Source organism: Microcebus murinus, chromosome 16 (genome assembly GCF_040939455.1).
Source record: "Microcebus murinus isolate Inina chromosome 16, M.murinus_Inina_mat1.0, whole genome shotgun sequence".
In the NCBI taxonomy this organism is placed as follows: domain Eukaryota; kingdom Metazoa; phylum Chordata; class Mammalia; order Primates; family Cheirogaleidae; genus Microcebus; species Microcebus murinus.
In genome coordinates, this window is record NC_134119.1 from 31,252,539 (window position 1) to 31,272,216 (window position 19,678).

The 19,678-nt window shown below is 47.2% G+C and overlaps 1 protein-coding gene across 12 annotated transcripts in view; it reads left to right on the top strand.

Annotated features, from left to right (window-relative positions):
- RALY (RALY heterogeneous nuclear ribonucleoprotein) overlaps window positions 1–16,318 on the top strand; it is an 87,952-nt gene extending 71,634 nt beyond the window's left edge. For 7 of the 12 annotated variants that reach the window (XM_012754712.3, XM_012754717.2, XM_012754718.2 and 4 more), the window contains 7 exons: window positions 3,557–3,821; window positions 4,983–5,055; window positions 5,231–5,278; window positions 7,200–7,366; window positions 8,066–8,179; window positions 9,834–9,882; window positions 11,185–11,537. In XM_012754712.3, coding sequence (XP_012610166.1) covers window positions 3,566–3,821; window positions 4,983–5,055; window positions 5,231–5,278; window positions 7,200–7,366; window positions 8,066–8,179; window positions 9,834–9,882; window positions 11,185–11,464 — 987 coding nt within the window. In that variant the 5' untranslated portion in view covers window positions 3,557–3,565 and the 3' untranslated portion in view covers window positions 11,465–11,537. Of the gene's footprint in view, window positions 1–3,556; window positions 3,822–4,982; window positions 5,056–5,230; window positions 5,279–7,199; window positions 7,367–8,065; window positions 8,180–8,373; window positions 8,565–9,833; window positions 9,883–11,184; window positions 11,538–16,105 lie in introns of those variants that run through there. The other 5 variants (XM_076011042.1, XM_076011043.1, XM_076011045.1 and 2 more) reach the window with 5 other exon arrangements.
- The last annotated feature ends 3,360 nt before the right edge of the window (window positions 16,319–19,678 follow it).

A 19,678-nucleotide genomic window follows, 5' to 3' on the forward strand; every position in this document is an offset into this window, starting at 1 on the left:
ATGGGCTCACAAATGGCAGTGTTTGAGTACTTGTAGCCAGAGAGGTTACTAGATCTTGTACAGGGCTTTATAGTTTGCAAAATCCTTTTATGTACAGTGTCCCTATTCTTAGGGGATGAGAGAAAAGACTAGTAGGGCCAAACCTAAAAGACTATGCTTATTACTAGTCGAGTGCTGATCTCAGCACAGTACCAACCACAGATACTCAGCAAATGCTTCCTGTTCAGTGGTGTTAGAGGCTTTTGGCAGAGGTCTGAGGGAACCCACAACTGTCTTGTCTCTGCCAGTTAGTGGCGGAGCTAGAAGTCATCAGCAGATCTCTGAACCATTATTCCTCGCTCTCTTACTATCTTTGTCCACCATCCAGGCTAGACCAGCTCCCTCCAGCCAAAGCAGGTGGTTTCTTTCTGAGCCAAAACTTGATAACTTTGAGCTGAACCACCCAGGAGAGATCATCTGATGTTCATACAGGAGCCCTGTGAACTTCTTGGTTACCCCTGAATAGACAAGGAATTAACCCTTGAATGGCTTGTCATCCAGGTAGGAGAGGGACTATCAGAACTGTGAGGAATGGGGCACCCAAAGAGACCAACATGCATTGAGCATTTCTGCTGCACATGGACATTGTGTTAGGTGTTTTCACAGGTAACCTCCTTTATGTCCCTCACTGCTTAGTATTAGGTTGGTGCAAAAGTAATTGTAGTTATAGCGTTAAAATCTGCCATTTGATATTGGAATACATTCTTAAATAAATGTGGTTATGTTATGCCTCGTTTTAATGTGCATTTCTCGCTTTGTGTTTTTTTGCTAATGACATTACTTGCTGTTTATATTTATTTTAGACTATGGAAATGATGGTTAGACAAAAAGCAAATTCAAGCAGTTTTCTTATTTGAGTTCAAATAAAGCAGCAGAGACAATACACAACATTAACAGTGCATTTGGCCCCAGAACTGCTAATGAACACTTCACATATAGTGCAATGGTGGTTCAAGGAGTTTTGCAAAGTTTGAGAGCCTTGAAGATGAGGAGCGCAGTGGCTGGCCATTGGAAGCTGACAACGACAAATTGAGAGCAATCATTGAAGCTGATCCTCTTACAACTACACAAAAAGTTGCTAAAGAACTCAACGTTGACCATTCTAAGGTCATTTGGCATTTGAAGCAAATTGGAAAGGTGAAAAAGCTCAGTAAGTGGGTACCTCATGCGCTGATTGAAAATAAAAATTTGTCAGTTTGAAGTGTTATCTTCTCTTTTTGTATTCAAAAATGAATCATTTCTTGATTGGATTGTGATGTGTGAGGAAAAGTGGATTTTATACGACAACCAGCGATGGCTAGCTCAGTGTTTGGACTGAGAAGAAGCTCCAATGCACTTCCCAAAGCCAAACATGACCTGTTTTTGACACCAAAACCAGGTCATGTTTTGACACCAAAAACAGGTCATGGTCACTGTTTGGTGGCCTGCTGCTGGTCTGATCCACTACAGCTTTCTGAATCCCGGCGAAACCATAACATCTGAGAAGCATGCTCAGCAAATTGATGAGATGCACCAAAAACTACAAAGCCTGCAGCCAGCATTGGTCAACAGAAAGGTCTGATAATGCCTGACTACACATCACACAACCAATGCTTCAGAAGTTGAAAGAATTGGGCTACGAAGTTTTGCCTCCTCCATTGTATTCACCTGACTTCTTGCCAACTGGCTACCGCTTCTTTAAACATCTTGAGAAGTTTTTGCAGGGAAAATGCTTCCACAACCAGCAGGATGCAGAAAATGCTTTCTAAGAGTTCCACAAATCCTGAAGCACAGATTTTTACACTACAGGAATAAGCAAACTTATTTCTCATTGGCAAAAATGCGTTGGCTGTAATGGTTCCTATTTTGGTTAATAAAGATGTGTTTGAGCCTATTTATAAAGATTTAAAATTGTCTGAAACTGCAATTACTTTTGCACCAGTCTAATAAATGATGATTGGATACATACAAAGATAAACTGAGTAACAAGAATCTATCCCTTCCAAGTCAGTTCCAAAGCTGGCACCAGCTCCTTCATCATTAGGAGTGATGGCACCCTCTCAGTCCCCTTCTTTGTCTAGGATAGTGTACTCTTCCATAATTTGTCCCGTGGGCTTACTTTAAGCAAGCCCAGGTCTAGGAGCAGTATCTTCCCCAGAATCAGCCTAGGAATTCCTGGTAAACAATGCCATCTGCTGGTCAGAACGTGCCAGCTTCCAGGCTGGGAGGATCTAGGAGAAAAGGGTCTCTTACCTCTTAGTGGGACAAAAGGTACAGATTTCTCTTTTCCATTTCACAAAAAAGAAGCACTTCTCCCCCAAAATATTAGTGAATAGGCTGGCAGGCTGATGAGAGTTTTTGTACATGCTGTTTGGGGCCTTTGCACCTTCTTAAATGGCCCGGTAGGGTTTTGAGGTCGGAGGATCCTAAAAGGGAGTTGCACCAACCCATGCCAATGAGTAGAAGACTAGGCCAGAAAGTATAAATGCCAAGGCTTAACTTTAGGCCTTTATTATTGAAATTGAGCCTCCTCTCCTTGTTCACCTTGAAGCCTGTGCCCAAGTATAACCTATCCAGCAATAGAATAGCAAAAATTTGTACTGCTCTTTGGGGCAAAAGACATTACCAGAGCAAAGAGTAGGTGTAGTCTCATCTCTAAGCCAAACAACAAAATCTGAATGAGTAGGTATAGAAATGAGTAACTCTTAAAAAATTCATTTATTGAAAACAATTCTCAGATAAATATGCTGACTTACTATAGTATTTAAGCTGGCTTTAGCTCCAGGAAACAGAATGATAAAGTTGGAAGAAATGGGCTTTAGGGACAGACTGACCTGTGCTTGAATGCCCATTATTGGCAAGTTAATGAACTTAGTTTCTGATAAAATATAAGCAATAATAACACTCATGGGGTCTTGAGATTATCCAATATTGTATGCCACTCTTAGCTTATGCCACTTTGAGACTTACCATACCTTTTTCAAAATGGCTGATACCAGTAAACACATAGCTAAGTCCATGTCTGGATCAGACTGAGCAATTTTCATGATATAGTATTGTTCTAAAGTGAGCATTACATGCAATTACCATGGGACCTCTTTGTCACGGTTCTGTATTGGAGGAATAGTAGAAAAGCTGTAGAAGATCTTCACATGTAGATCCTGAATGGGGTAATATTTGAGATGAGCATTGAAGACAGAGTGGACTTAAAAGAATTGGAGTCAAGCAGTCCAGGGTTCAAATCCCAGCACTGCCATTCGCTAGCATTGTGACCTCTCTGATTGTTTGATTCCTCCCTTATGAAGTGTTGTGCTCTGCTTACCACATGAATACCAACTGAGTAAGTAACAACACTTCGTAATATAACAAGAAAACAAGTTGGAGAAACAGGGAGGTGCGATGCTGTCGGGGTATACGTTTGTAAGAAGGCAAGAAGCAACTAGTTAGCCAGAATGTGGGCCTTGGGCAGCCCTTGAGCCCAGCCTGTGGTCCTAGCTTTACAGAGGCTCTCTATCTCTCTCTCTCTGTCTCTCTTTAGGTGGCCACCATGTCCTTGAAGATCCAGACAAGCAATGTAACCAATAAGAATGACCCCAAATCCATCAACTCTCGGGTCTTCATTGGAAATCTCAACACAGCTGTGGTGAAGAAGTCAGATGTGGAGACCATATTCTCGAAGTATGGCCGTGTGGCCGGCTGTTCTGTGCACAAGGGCTATGCCTTTGTCCAGTACGCCAACGAGCGCCATGCCCGGGCAGCTGTGCTGGGAGAGAATGGGCGGGTGCTGGCTGGGCAGACCCTGGGTAAGCCTCTCACCACAGTATTCTCCTAGTGCTCTCCAGGGTAGCTCCTGTCCTTCCTTCATTTTCCACTTCCCCTCTTCCTTCATGTTCCAGTTCCCCTCTCAGCCCCCCTCCTGTCTTTCTCCTACCACTACCACTGCTCTGAGATTTTGTAAATTAAATAAGCTATATTTATTATAAATTAAGTCATAAAATTGATGCCTAGAGGGGAGAATTTTAGAAGCCCCTGGAAAATAGTTCTATCCTGTCCCTACCTTCTTGGTCCTTCTTAATGACAGGCTTTAGGGCTCCTGTTAAAATGCAGATTCCCCTGGAAAAGGGAAGAGAGTGGACTAACATAGCCTTTTACATTGGGCAACAGATGACTTAGAACACTTTCTGAGAACTAGGAGGAAGAGTCTACCCTGTTATGCCTTGGAGTGTGTGCAGTGTTCATGTGTGTGCACGTAATTCTGTGTATACATGTATGTTTGAGAAGGAATATCTATATATGTATTCCTGAATAAGAATGTTGTGACTGAACATGTGGAGATGTGAACACATACCTGTATGTGTGTGTATGTGTCAAATATACTGGCGTGTATAAGCAGATATACACATACTTATTTACTAAATATTTATTGAGATCCTATCATGTACTGTTCTAGGCATCGAGATATTTAGTAGAATGTCTGTGAATGTGCATTGGCTCATTTGCCTATGGCCAGTTATAATATGATGTTGGAGCCAAGTCTGAATGTACTTAAGAGTACATATGTTATCTGTGTGTGTGACTTTCTTATGTGGACATGTGAATTTGTGTGTGAGGGTGCATCTGTGTATATGTTCTTGTGTACCTGATATGTGTTTACATGAATGTACTTGGGAATGCATACATGTATGTTGTACATGGTTGCATGTGTGTGTGTGTGATATGTTCCCTGAGCACACATGGATGTGTCTGTATGTGGACATGCAAACAAGCATATCTATGTGATGTCTGGGTATGAGTCTAATGTTTGAAGACTAGATGTACGAAGACTTTTGTTGACCATATCAGTGAATTAAGTCCATGCTTCCATCATGTAAGCACATGAATTGTGTGTGTACATGAGGGGGATGTGTTTGTGGGCATACTGCTGTCATGCCAGCATTCTGACTCTGCTTCTTCCCTTCACACAGACATCAACATGGCTGGAGAGCCCAAGCCCAACAGACCCAAGGGGCTAAAGAGAGCAGCATCTGCCATATACAGGTGGGGCACTCTGTCTGTCTGGGTGGGATGGTCCCTCTTCCCACAGAGGGAGTAAACGCTAGTGTGATAGTGTGCTGAGCCTAGAACTTGGGGAGGTGTTTGGAGATGAGGGCCTGTGGAGAGTGGGCTGAGTGGCCGTCCCTAAGCTCTGGCCCTCTCCCCTTTGTTTCCCCAGTGGCTACAGCTTTGACTATGATTACTACCGGGACGACTTCTACGACAGGTGAGCAGGGGAGGGGCGTGCCCAGGCATGAAACAGCCAAGCTGGAAGGGAACTGAGAGATTGTTGGTGCAGTCCACTCAGTTCTCCAAATGGGAATCAAAGCCCAGAGGTGTGGACAGGCATTTGCCTAAGGTTGCTTCACAAGTCAATGGCAGAGCTGGGTGTAGGGTTCAGTTCTGCAGGTGCCCAGGCCCAAGCTCCCATTACCATACCATGCTGACACTCTGGCTGCCCTTTTCCTACTACTTCTGGGGTGAGACTCAAGGCGATGGTACAGCCAAGGGCTGTATAAACATAGCCAGTTGGAATACACAACAGGGTACAGCATTGGTTATAGGGAGTGTGAGCCTCACACTTCTATTTTCAGTTCCCTTCCTTGTGTGAAGTACCCAACCAGCTGGAAGGAACTCCAGAGCTCAGACTGAGCCTCTTGGCCTTATATTTATAGCCACAAGGCCAAGAGCTAATTGGAGGCCTGAATTAGTCTCTGGTGGGCTGTGGGCCCCCATTCCACCATACTCTTAAGTGGAAATCATAGTGGGGACCAGCCCAGACCTCTCCTCCCTGCTTTCCTTCCTACCTCCAGCTCAGCACACCCCCAGGGGCCCAGGTAGAAGAACCTCTCTGAGCCTTGTTTTTCTCACCTGAGAATGGTTTCAGGAAACTGATATAATGGAAAGTGTCCTAACCTGGGAGTGAGAAGATTTAGGTGCTAATCTCAGCTCTGCCACTGGATTGATTATGTGATTTTAGGCAAATCCCCTTCCAAGTTTGTGAAATGGGCTTGCACCAACTGATCTCTCAGGGCTCCTCCAGCTCTGGGATTCTGTGGTCCAGTGATTCTGACCAAGGCCAGAGCCGCCCCCTCCCCTTGGGGGCAGAAATGCAGGGTCTGGGATTAGATCCTTTCCCAGAAACTCTGCATCTCCAGCCATCACCACCCTTAGGGCAGGGCTCCCTGAATAAGGGAGTACCAAGGAATGGCAGGTTTCCTGGCTGTCATCCGGAAAGTGGTCCCAATGTGTACCCAGTAAGGCTGCGGGTCCCTGCAGAAAGATGGTAGCAACAGATGGCGGGGAGACCCCTTCTCAGCCTACTAAATTTCTGCCTCGTCAGCAGGAAAAGACCCCCAAATCCCTGGAGAGGACTGAGTGACGGCTGTGGTAAGGAGCACACAGTCTGGGAGCCCTGGGATCTGATTGAACTGCCCAGCCTTGATCATCTCCCACTGGGCTCCTGGCCTTTGTCTCTGAAGTGGAGCAGGAAGGGTGGGGTGATTAAGGAGGCCCAGAGCAGGAAAGGGCTCAGAATCTAGCCTCATGTCTCTGAGACTATGGGCTCATGCCTTGAGGGTCTCAGTACCCTAACCTTTTACCTGTCACCTATCACATCTTTCAAAGTATATTTTTAGCTAAATTATTTCATGCTCTACCCCTACAGAAGACTTGGGTAGACACTGAATTTGGGTAGCCATCCTTATTAAGCATGTAGGGAAACTGAGGCTCGGGGGTTGATCCTTACTCTCATACCTCTCTATTTCCAGCTGGGGATTTGTGCTGCTTTGAGACTTCTGAACTCTGATCAGAGGTTGGGGTGGCAGTTGACTGGGCAGAAGCCAGGTCATGCAATAGAGCTGGCCTGAGTGTCAAGAGTGACTAGGGAAGGCACCTCTGTGGGGCTGGTCTCACTTTGCTCCTCCGTTGAATGGGATATAATCACTACCACCTACTCATCTGCTCTTACCTCCCGTAGCTTGTGGGAGAGTTGGATGTAGCGAGGATTCCAAGAGCCCAAGCCCTGCTTCTCACCCCAGGGTTTGTTGGGGGCCAAGCCACAGTGTATAGTGCTGGCCTCCCAGCCACAATGCCCCCTGGTGGTGGCCACAGGCCATGCTGCAGCCTCTGGCCTGTTTGCCCTACAGGCTCTTTGACTACCGGGGCCGCCTGTCGCCTGTGCCAGTGCCCAGGGTGGTCCCCGTGAAGCGACCCCGGGTCACAGTCCCTTTGGTCCGGCGTGTCAAAACTACCATACCTGTCAAGCTCTTTGCCCGCTCCACAGCCATCACCACCAGCTCAGCCAAGATCAAGTGTGAGTGACTATATCTTCTTCCGAGATAATTTGTATTGTTATCGTTAGCAAAATAATAGAATCACATTTTTTTACATTGGAAAATAGATAAAGGAACAAATCTCCCACAGCTCTGCAGCTCTAACACAACCAAGTGAGTATTTTCGTCCATTTCTAAGAGGAAAAGGCTGACATTTGAGGAGGAGGGCTGCGGGTTGGGCACAGAGAGATTAGTGCTGTGACATGGTGCCCAGATAGGAGATGGCATCATCTCTCCTCTCTAGTAAGGACAAGGACAGGTCTACACAGGCCCACAATTCCACATTCACTCCAGTGTACACACACTATAGTCAAACACCCAGGAAATCTTATCACAAAAGACCTACATTTGTATACCTTGAAAGAAGGCCCTATCCCATAACACAAAGACTCATGTTCTTCCTCAGGTGCACACAGAAGAGCACACCGTACACTTGCATTCCTGTCCATCCTCAGTCCCTTTCAGGATCGAGAGCTCTGGGGAAAAGAGAGCCAGGTTCAGAAGTGTGGGCTGGTCACTGTAGGGATGGCCTCCAGGAAGTCTCAGGAGGAGGCCTTTTCCATGACCAGGGAAAGAACCAAAAAAGAACTGCATTCCTAGTTGACAGAATAGGGTTGAGGTTTTGTGTGTCAAGCTTTCAGCCCTTAGGTGACAGCTCTGTCTCCTCCTTCCACTCCCAGTAAAGAGCAGTGAGCTGCAGGCCATCAAGACAGAGCTGACGCAGATCAAGTCCAACATTGATGCCTTGCTGGGCCGCTTGGAACAGATCGCTGAGGAGCAAAAAGCCAATCCAGGTCAGCCTCTGAGGGTCCTCACCCAGCTACATGGCCAAGGCATAGGGCAGAGGGTGGGAAGATACATAGGTGAAAGGGGGTGGGATGGCCCTGCAGATCCCAGCCCACCTGGACCCACTGTGCTGAGGCCAGCTTTTCCTAAAGTGCCCCAGGCTGAGTTTTATTTCCTCATCCTCTACCCCTTCCTCTTCAAGATGGCAAGAAGAAGGGCGACAGCAGCGCTGGCAGCGGCAGTGCTGGTGGTGGTGGCAATAGTGGCAGCAGCGGCCGGCCACCAGCCCCCAAAGAGGACACGCCTTCCGGGGTAGGCAAGCCCCAAGGAGAAGCACAGGCTCGAGATGATGGTGACGAAGAGGGATTGTTGGCACATAGCGAGGAAGAGCTGGTGAGGGCCTGGCCAGGGGCATGGCAGGGTGGGCTGGGACTGGACTTTGCACTCCTTGTCTCAGGAGGGCAATAAGGCAGGGAGAACCTCTGAGTTGCTTGGTCCTCCTGTGAGCTCCCTCCTCCTGGGGCTTCTAGTCCTGTAGAGAAGAGGGAAGAAAGAGCAGGGGGCAATTGCCTATTTCAGATGCCAGTCAGAAGTCCCACTAAGGGCTGGGGCAGACTCAAGTCCAGGGCCCATTCTGGCCTCCATTCTCCACATGAGTTGGAGAAAGGGGAGAATTGGGCACAAGGGAGCACACAGCCTGCAGATTCCAGAGAGCAGGACTGGGGTTGCTTGGGGAAGGCATGGGGAGGTGGGTGTTACCTCCATAGAGGATTTGCTAAAAGCCGTTCTTGCTCAGACACAAAGCAAGCTGTGTCATGAGGGAGTGAGCTCCCTGCCTATAAGTGTAATGACTCAGGCTGAGGCTGGGAGGCCATTTGACAAGGAGCCTCTGTTGAGAAGGAGGGTAGACCGGACTCTGAGTCTGTAAAATATCTGTTGCTGACTTGCTATTCACTTACTTAAGGAACGTTCGTTGAGCACCAGGCCCTGCAGTCCATACATTCTAACTTCATTTAACCTTAACAACAGCCTGTACCATGCATAGTATTATGGTTCCCACATTGCAGCCCACGAGGAAACTGAGGCTCAGAGGGGTGTTGAGTAGCTTGCTCAGGGCCTCGTAGTTAATAAGAACTGAGCCAGGATTGGAGCCCAGACTTCTTCACTCGGTCTGGAATATTCTCCTTTTCATCACTGCTGGGTTCCAGCATGAGGACAGATCGGCTCATGGCCATGATAGTCAAGGGGTCTTCCTCATGCCCAGCTCACATCTCCTGCTTTGAACCTAGCCTGATACTTCATCTTACTCTTTCCAGCATAGCAGTCTCTATAAAAGCCCTAACCCTTTCACCAATCTATAAGGCTCTCAGGCTGCCCCAATCCAAATTCTTTCTATATACAGAAATGTGCCCCATGCCACTCCCAGAACTCCTTGACTGGCCCCTTGTCTCTCCTATGGGGCCCTCAGACCACTCTCTCAAGATCTTATGCCATCCTTGTTGTCTGGTCCCATAGGCATTCCCATTGGCTGTTCTCCCGCTTTCTGACTGTGTCCTCTAGGTGTGCTCTGGTCCCTGAGGTCTTTCTAGACAAATGGCCTAGGACAGAATTTGGAGCTTGCAGTGAGTGATGTGTGTTCTCTTCTTGCCTTCTCCCTATCAGGAGCACAGCCAGGACACAGATGCGGAGGATGGGGCCTTGCAGTAAGCAGGTATGGGGTCCTGATGGGCAGGGGTAGAGAAGCAATGAAGTTGAGGCCGTGCCTCTTCCCTGGGTGGGACAGGAAGTATCATGAAGCAGACCTAGCAAGGTAGCACTGTGCCCAGGAATGAAGCCCCTTCCATGTCCAGCCATCCTGCCACACCTCTGTGGTGGGGACTTGGCAGACTGAGCAAATAGGTGCTATGGATGGGCTGGCCAAGCCTGCCCAGCAGTGGCTCCCTCAGCATACTCTGAGCCATATCACCTGTCTCCACCCTTGTGGAGCTCCTAATCTGGTGGAGAAAGACACAAACTGTTAAGCACCCAACGTGAGGAGGATGACAGCAGAGAGGAGCCCAGGTGGTAGAAGAAATTATGTGTAGCTGAGCCTGCTGTTGCTTGAGGGAGCAGCCTTAGCAGAGGCACAGAGCTGTGACAGTCCCTGGTATGTGGTGAGGCCATGAGCCTCCTGTGACTGCAGCCTCAGTCCGCTTGGTAGGGAGAGGCACTACTCATCATCAGAGGGTGGTGATTGTGAAGGTCATTACATACCAGGCTTAGGGGCTTAGACGTCATCATTTTGTGGGGAGGAAATGCCCTGGGTGGCAGGAGCTGCACCTGCTTTATTTGATTTCACCTTCAACCCCACAAGGTTATGGTTGTGCCAGTATAATAGATGTGAAAACTGAGGAACTGAAGGGTATGGGGAGGTACCACATGTCTCACAACATTCCAAGGTAGTAATTAGTAGAGCCTAGATTTGAATCCAGTGGTGCGTGGCCTGAAAGCCCATTCTCTGGCCACAGTTTGCTACGCTACTACTCTGTCATACCCTGGAGGGAAGCCAGGCCACAACTAGCCCTGTCTACTCTCTGACCTGTTCCCTTGGGGCCATGTTCAGAGTAAGACAGGCTTGAGTGGAGGAAGGTCTCAAACACCAGTGTGCTCCCAGGGAGGTGTCTTCCTATGGGACACATTCATGCTGTAAAATGCTCCACCAAAGGAGCTTCAAGAACAGTTAAGTTTAGAAAATTCTGTATAGATATAATCTCTGTTGGAACTTCATGGCTTTACTTGGCAGGCTAAGTTTTACCTTGTTAAGCTAGTTCACAGGTGAGTTACAGAGGCTCTTGCGAGGAGGTGGAGGTTCAGGAAGGAGGTGAGACTTGCCCAAGTTTACATGGCCAGAAGATTATGAGGCCAGAGCTCTGTCTGCAGGCATCATCCCACCCTTTCCTCTTCCCTACCCATACTAGGAGCACCAGGGGCTCTTCCTCTCAGCCTTAGTGTCCTTTGCCTCTCTCTTTCTCAGCCTGACAGGAGCAATGGTCACCAGCAGGAGAAAGGCATCGCCGCCCCAGGCCTCAAGCTGGGCACCCGCCCTGGATGCCACCCCCCAGCGGGTATCAGAGGAGAGCGGGCAGCAGGCTCCTCCTCCCCCATGCATCCCAGACAATGTCACATCCTCTGCAGGTGGAGTTTCCAGCCTACCCCTTCCCTGTGCACCTTCCCTGTGTGCACTGTCCAGGCCAGAGGGCAGAGCACAAGTGTCTCCCCACACTCTGCCTCCCTTCCCCCCAGGACACTCCTAGGCTTGGGGTTTTTCTATAGGTTTGGAGGGGGGCCCAAAGGAAGGACCCTGACAATAAAGAGATTGGATCCCAACCTGCTCTTGAGACAGGATGGTTTGTGTTTTCTCACGAAGGTATCCTGGCCCTTCTCTCCAGAAAGCTGGTCTGCTATACCCCTTCTGCTCTTACCTCCTTCACTCCTCCCTGCCAGAGAACATGGTCTAGGGTGCCTCATACTGATCCACTTGGGCCTTAGTTTCCTCAGCTAAAGTGGTGATAAAAATGGCCAGTAGAGCTGTTGGGGAAGGGTTGGATATGCTCAAGGTGCCCATGAGCACCTTGCTGGCTGAAACGTTAAGCAGGTGTGACCCACTTGGTCACCCAGTAGTTAAGTTGAGGCCTCATCTCTTTCCTTAGCTTTTCACTAAGCTCTTAAAATGATTCTAGAATCCACCACTTCCTCCACCTTCTCTATACTGGTTTAGGACACTGGTTTTTTTCACTTGGTCCTCTTACCAGCCTCTCAGTCTTCAGCTTTTCCCCTATATCATTTCTCAGCAGCCACCACCCACCCACCAGTGTCCTTTCTGAAACATCCCTTCCTCATCAGAACAAATGTGTGAGGTTCGAGATGCTGCTTGCTCTGGCCTCTGTCTCCTGCCTGCACCATTATTTGCTGCCCACACACAGACCCTGCACCTCAGCCTCACAAAACATACAAGTTCTTCACTCTGGGCAGTTTGGGAAGCAAGGAAAGATACCCCAGTGGCCTCCAGCAGTGGGAAGTTTGTGTCAGGATACAAGTGGACTGTCTGCCCCTCTCGGGCCACTTGTCTAGACATTTGCTGGCATTCAAACAATTGGCCAGTTTCATTCTAACTTCCACTTCTTCACAACTCAACGTGGCCCATGATGTCCTCCTAACTCACTCCCTTCCCTTTATTCCCCACAATGAATTGATAAATTTTCCCTACATTCAGGTTGCCAAGAGAGAATCAAGTGCCACAGCAGAGTTTTTTGAGTCACTCATAGGTTACAAGTTCCCATCCTGGTCCAGTGAACTGGGAGATAAAATGTGGCCACATAGGCTGGTCTCATTGGTGTGGGGCTGTGAGACTGCAGCACCCAGAAACATACTTTGTCCCAAGCCCAGCACAGACTCTTCTGCTCCCTTCACTACTCTCTCCATCTGGAAAAAAACTTGCTCAGCATGAAGCTGCCGCTCTAGTGTCAGCACCTCTGAGAATTCTCTCGGAGCAGCTGACTGCTCTTCTGTAAGGACCCCTCCCCTCCTGGGCTGCCTTTCCCCAACACATGGAATTCAGCCCCATCATCAGAAAGGGTTTGGGTTCTTTCCCTCCATCTTTACATGTCTCTCACAGTTTGCAGCCCTGCTGGAATCCTATTGAAAATCCCATTTCAGGCTACCAGTTCTATTATCACAGCCTTCACCAAAGCTTCCTCCTGTGCTTTGGCTCTAGGTTTAGGTGGAGGTTGCAGGCTGGGCTTGGGACAGTGCTCAGGCTCCCCAGGGAAGTCTTTGTTGTCTCATGTCTCCCTCACTGGGCAGCCCTCCTGTCCACCGTCGTTGGCAGGCCAGCTGTCTGAAGCCCCAGTGTGGCTCTAGGCTTAGGCAGTCCTGAGTTCTGCAGGGGCCTGACTAGGCCAGCCCCAAGGCAGCCAGAGATCGGGCTTCACACCTGAGCCAAAGGCTCCAATCCCTGCTTGGCATTGCCTCTTGGTGTGATTTGGAGGAATATTTCTGCCCCTTCTTAGTGTTAGCTGCCCAGTGGGATCATAGTCCCGTATGTCTGCCAAGGGACCCTGGGCAGGAGCAATAGAGCAGGTAGGGGTTTATGAAGAACCACATGGCAGAAGCTGAGGCCTTCAGGCTGAGAGATTGAGGTGTGGGTTAGAAATAGGCCCTTTGAAACTGGGCCGGATTCTGGCCCAGCTGGCTTAGCCTCCAGATCAAAAGGCTTCGATCTGGAGAGATGAAGAAGTTGTACAGTGGAAGGGGCTAGGTCCATTGGAACACACTCCTCCACTCCCAGATCATAGCCAGCTCTAACAGACCCACTTGTAAACTGGGCAGGTCACAGCTGTTCTTGGGTCTTGATAACTCCATCTGTACAACATGGGGAACAGCTGCCCTGGACTGTACTGTGGGCAAAATCCAAAGATTTGGAGTCTAGCAAACCTCACGCTGAAGGCATATAGCACCAGGCATTGTTACCCTATATCTCCAGAGCCTGGTGTCAACTGAGACACTGACTTTTCAGAGTTTAGGGGGCAGGTTGACCAGCAGTGACCATGAGCTTCCTTAGTATGCCAAGCTTGGGAGGGCCATGAGGAGAGCAGGAAAGACACCTTTAAGGACAGGAGGCATCTGTCCTTACCTACTTCTGCCCATAAGACCCTGCTTAATCACCATGGCACCAGGACATGTGCTAGACAGAGGGAGAATGGGAGTCCTATCCTGGCACCCCAGAGAAGACCCTGAACGACTTCAGTCCCTGAGAACATTCACAATTGGGCCCGAGTGGAATACTGGCATCCGAAGCCCTGTGTACATATGCCCTCCTTCTCTGAGCTTGGGTACAACAAAGACATCTCCCATTTGCTGGTCAACAGTTGCCATTCTTCTGTCTAACCTCTGAAAACTCCAAAAGGAGATGGTGAAGAAATGTGATACCAGATACCAAATGATCAATTGTCTCTAAATGTTTTCAAGATTTAAAGCCTCATTTGTGGCCGGGCGTGATGGCTCACACCTGTAATCCTAGCACTCTGGGAGGCCGAGGCAGGATTTGCTCGAGGTCAGGAGTTCGAAACCAGCCTGAGCAGGAGCGAGACCCCGTCTCTACTATAAATAGAAAGAAATTGGCCAACTAATATATATAGAAAAAATTAGCCGGGCATGGTGGCACGTGCCTGTAGTCCCAGCTACTCGGGAGGCTGAGGCAGGAGGATTGCTTGAACCCAGGAGTTTGAGGTTGCTGTGAGCTAGGCTGACGCCACGGCACTCACTCTAGCTTGGGCAACACAGTGAGACTCTGTCTCAAAAAAAAAAAAAAAAGCCTCATTTGTGATCCTTACAGCCATGTTGAAGGATATGGCAGCCAGTGCATTTATTGGATCGTGAGCTAAGAGGCCTGGGGCTTTCCCCTGTATTGCGGCCAGCAGGGCTGGTGACCCTAGGCACATTTGTTTCTTTGCTAGATCTCAAGTTTCCTCAGCTGTAAAATGAAAATTTGGTCTAGATCAGGGTTAATAAATGGGCCTTGTATCAGTTACTGACTGTTGTATGACAAACCACCCCCAAATTTAGTAGCTTTAATAAACAACATTGATGAATGCCAGATTCTGTGACTTGGCAATTTGGGCTGTGCTTAGCTTGGTTCTTATCTGGGCTGTCGTCGCTGGAATGAGCTGGGGGCTGGTTGGTCTCAAAGGGCCTCCTCCACATGTCAGGTGGTTGGCTGGACAACAGGAGCAACTGGGCGGCATGTTCTCAGCATCTAGCAGGCTGACCCATATCGTTCACATCACAGCTGGGTTCCAAGAGCAACAAGAAAGGATCATCCCCAATACACAAGTGCTTTTCAAGATCTTGCTTGTGTCATGTTTGTAAGGTTCCATTGGTCAACACAAGTCACAAGGCTAAGCTGAAATTCCTCTTAATAGAGCTTCAAAATACGGCCACAATGTTTTAAATCTACCTCAGGCCTCATTTCACTTGCTAACACAGAACACTTAGTGGCTGCCTGGAGTAGTCCTTGTTAAGGATTTGGAGCAATATTTAGACTACTTGGAAATACTAACATGATAATTTGATGTCTCTTATGGCCAAGGAATTGAAATGTGGATATGTGTCAGGTATTTGCCAATCCCAGCCAGATGACCCATGAGCTCACAACCTGTCCCATAAGGACATTTTATGCAGTGTGCCTGTCTGACAAGACCACAGAAATACAGAAAGCAGAGCAAGGCAAAAGATTCTGAGCCAGACATCCTGGGTCTGAATCCCAGTCGGATTATTGGTTCACTGGGGCTTTGGGCAAATCAGAATCCCTTTATCTGTGGCCAGATTCTTCATAATAAATTGATTCCATAATAATAAACCACTTCCTGTACACCTGCTGTTAAATGGCACATTTGACACTTGAATCTCCACAACCAACCCTTAGTGGATATAGTGAGGATTTTGGTTTCAAGTTACAGAAACTGAAGTAAGACCTCCTTTAGCAAGAGGAAGTTTACTGACTTGTGAATTGTTAAGTCCAGGGGTAGCTCTTCAGACGGGGATTTGGGTCCAACAGCTGCCATGAGGAATCTGATGGTTCTGAGGCAGGCTCTAAGAGGTGGTAGAGCATGGCCATAGGGCCTGTGAAGGTGGAGGGGGAGAGGAGAGAATCCACACAAGAAAGACAATGGTTGGCTGACAGAAACAACAAGTGTTCATTATGGTTATGCCCACTGTGTAGATTTTATAGATGGGGAGGTTTTAAAGCATGGCCCCATGGAGAAGTGGTGTCTATACTCCCCTTTATCTGAACTCTATGACTGATCAATACAATATGGTGATAGTGATGCTATGCCAGTGTTATAGTCCAGGACTTAAGAACTAGCAGCTTCTACTTCTTGTTTCTTGGGACCCAGCCACCATGCTGTGAAGCAGCCCAGGCCACATGGAGAGGCCACGTGTACATGTTCAGCTGACAGCTGTATCAACTCTCAGACATATGAGGAAGCCTTCAAGATGTCTCCAGCCACCATCTGACTGAGAACTGAGTAAGAACCACCTCACTAGCCCCAGTCAAAGCCCAGCACCATGGAGGATTATAATAAACTGATCATTGTTTTAAGCCCCTACGTTTTGGAGTGATTTGTTGTGATTGGTACATAGAACAGACTGAAATCCAAAGAGGCTAAGTAGCTTGCTCCACTTTAGGGGACTGGGTTAAGAGTATGGAATGTGTGTTGAACTGAGTTCCTATCCGAACTATTTTATCGTGTGACCTTAGGCAAGTTACTTAACCTCTCTGAGCCTCATCTTTCTCATCTGAAAAACAGAGAGAGCACATCCTTATTACGACAATAAATGAGAGCATTTGCTATTACCTCATCCAATCCCTGTTCAGGTGATTTTTCTCTTAAAAGATAACAGACCATAATTTTCTCTCCTCCTTTTTTTCCTACTTCTTCATACCCGCCATGTTCCAAAAAACGTTTCAGGCATCTTATAAAGAGAAAATGAATAAAATGTTATTATATAAAAATTAGGTGAAGGAAGATAATGGCAAGAAGACATTTTGCTGTTCCAACATCTTTTGAGTTCTTGTAGTCAAGAGTGGTATGTCGGTTGGTCACTAAGGCTGTGGGGCAAGCCCAGCTGGCTCACTGTGCTTGAGTGAATGGATACCTCCCTCTTCTGTGTGGGCTCCTGGCAGACCCCACCTCAGCCCCCTTCAACTCCTGGGGGAGCCCAGATGATCTATCCTACACAAAGGTACAGTAGCCAGGTCTTGTTTGGGCAAGTGCATGGGTCTGGCTCTTTTGGGTGCACAGGCAGGGTCACACATTCTCCCTGACTTGGACCCCTTCGTGACCCTCCAGTCTCTTCTAACAATTAAGCCTCCTCATCCCTCAAACTCCACCTTCAGCATATACTGCATCTCCTATCAACCCCAATGTCCATCTCCCTGACCACCCAATGAAGCTACCTAAGGCCAGAGACTATCATCCTTGCCCATAAGTCTTTTAAAAATGAATGTGTGACTTGGCCAACTAAATAATTGTGGAGCTTGGAGTTGCAGTGTGGGAAATAAATAGATAGCAAATAGCAACAATCTAGCATCTACCTTTGTGTTCTTAATTATACTCCACTTCTACGGCATTTGGCTCTATAGAAAGAGGGATATGTATCAGCATTTCCTGGGTACTTTGCTAAGTTTTTTACACAGATTGCATTATTTTATTCACTCTTCACAGTAATCCCCTAGGAGTAGAGATACTGGGAAACTGAGACTTAAGGGTGAATAATTTGCCCAAGATCATGTCACTTGGAGGTAGAGGCAGGATGCAAACCTTCCCCTACCCAGTCATAAATGACTCTTTGAAATCTGTTTTTGTGCCGAGTCTCTCAGGACTCTCCTCTATGCAGGCCCCACTTAACTTTGCTGACTTCCCCATGTGCTTGTATCTCTCCATCCTCTTTCTTTGTACTGGTTCCCTGGATGGCCTAATGCATGGCTTCAGACTCCACTCATGGCTCCATGATCTCTACCTCTAACTCACCTCCTTAAGAACACCAGGGAATGCAGGTACAGATGCCCATCTGACAAGTGCACTTGGATGTCCACAAGAACTTCAGTCGAGCCCTGACATGTCCAGCCCCATCTTTGTCTGCCTTCAGGAATCTCTTATCTTGGGGAGTGTCACCCCTGCCCACCCTATTGTCCATGTCAACATCTCCACTCCCCAATTAATTATTTGCCATGTTAACCTTTCCATGGCATGTTTTGGTTCTAAGCCCTGTTCCACCATTGCCTTAGGTTAGGCCCTTTTCATGTTTTACTTGGAATTTTGGACTGACCTAACTAGTCTCCCTGCTGCTTATTTCCTACCAGTCTTTCCCCTGTACCACCATCAATTATTCACTGCTTACTGAATAAAATCCAGACCCTTTGGCATGACATACAGGCCAGCCCTCCAGGATCTGACCCCTTCCTCTCTAGCTCAACTCCCCTCCTACTGCCAACTGCTCCCGAGTCTCAAACCACTTAGAACCAACTGTGGAAAGAACTCTACTGCAAATGCTTTGCTTTCTCCCACTGGCTAACCCTTGTTATCCTTTGTAGCTCAGCTCAGAAGTCACCTGCTCAAAGACACCTTTCTGACCCAAATTAGAGCTGCCTCCTGCGTGCTACTTCCACCACAGATCCTACCAGATTATATTTACCAATAGTTTGCTTACCTGCTGTTTCTACCAAACTGTAAGTTCCTGGGAGGCAGAGACTGCCTTTTGCTACAGGTACTCAGACATTACTTTTGGATGTGTGACACTGTCTCTGAGAGGCAGCATAGCAGAATGGTTAAGAACACAGACTCAGAAGCCTGAATGCCTGGAACTGCATCCTGGCTATATCACTTACCAGCTATGTGACCTTAGGTGAGTTACTTAAACCAAGTCTCCATTTTTTCACCTGTAAAATGGGGATAATAGTACACCTACTTCAAAGGGTAGCTGTGAAAAGTAAATGGGTTAACACAGCCATGCATTGCTTACTGATTTAATGATCGTCGTTTGGCTTTTGTCCTTGTGCAAACACCATAGTGTACTTAAACAATAGTAGATGGTGTAGTCTATCTACTACATACCTCGGCTTTATGGTATACAGCCTATTGCTCCTAGACTACAAACTTATACTGCATGTTACTGTACTGAATACTGTAGGCAACTGTAACAGTAGTGTTTGTATATCTAAATACAGAAAAGGTACAGTAAAAATGTGGTATAAAAGATAGAAAATGATACACCTGTATAGGGCAATTAGCATGAATGAAGCTCATAGCACTGGAAATTGCTCTGGGTGAGTCAGTGAGTGATTTGTGAGTGAATGGGAAAGCCTAGGACACTGCTGTACACTATTGTAAACTTTACAAACCCTGTACACTTAGGCTACACTAAAATTTAAAAAAATTTGGTTCTTCAGTAATAAATTAAACTTAGCTTACTGTAGCTTTTTACTTAATAAACTTTGACTTCCTAACTCTTGTAATAATGCTTGGCTTTAAACACACATTGTACAGCTGTACAAAAATATTTTTTCTTTATATCCTTATTCTGTAAGCTTTTTTCTATTTTTGTCTTTTTTTTTTTTTTTACTTTTTTCTTTTCAGATGGACTTGCTATGTTGTCCAGGTTGGACTTGAACTCCTGGGCTCAAGTGATGCAGCCAGGACTTACAGGTGTCCACTACCATGCCTGGCTTTTTTTTAACCTAACTTTTTTGTTAAAAACTAAGACACAAACACACGTTAAGCCGAGGGTTACAGGGTTAGGATTACCAATATCACTGTCTTCTACCTCTACACCTTGTCCCACTGGAAAGTCTTCAGGGAAAATAACATGTATGGAGCTGTCATCTCTTCTAACAATGCCTTCTTGGAGGACTTCCTGAAGGACCTGCCCAAGGCTGTTTTACAGTTAACTTTTGTAATAAGTAGAAG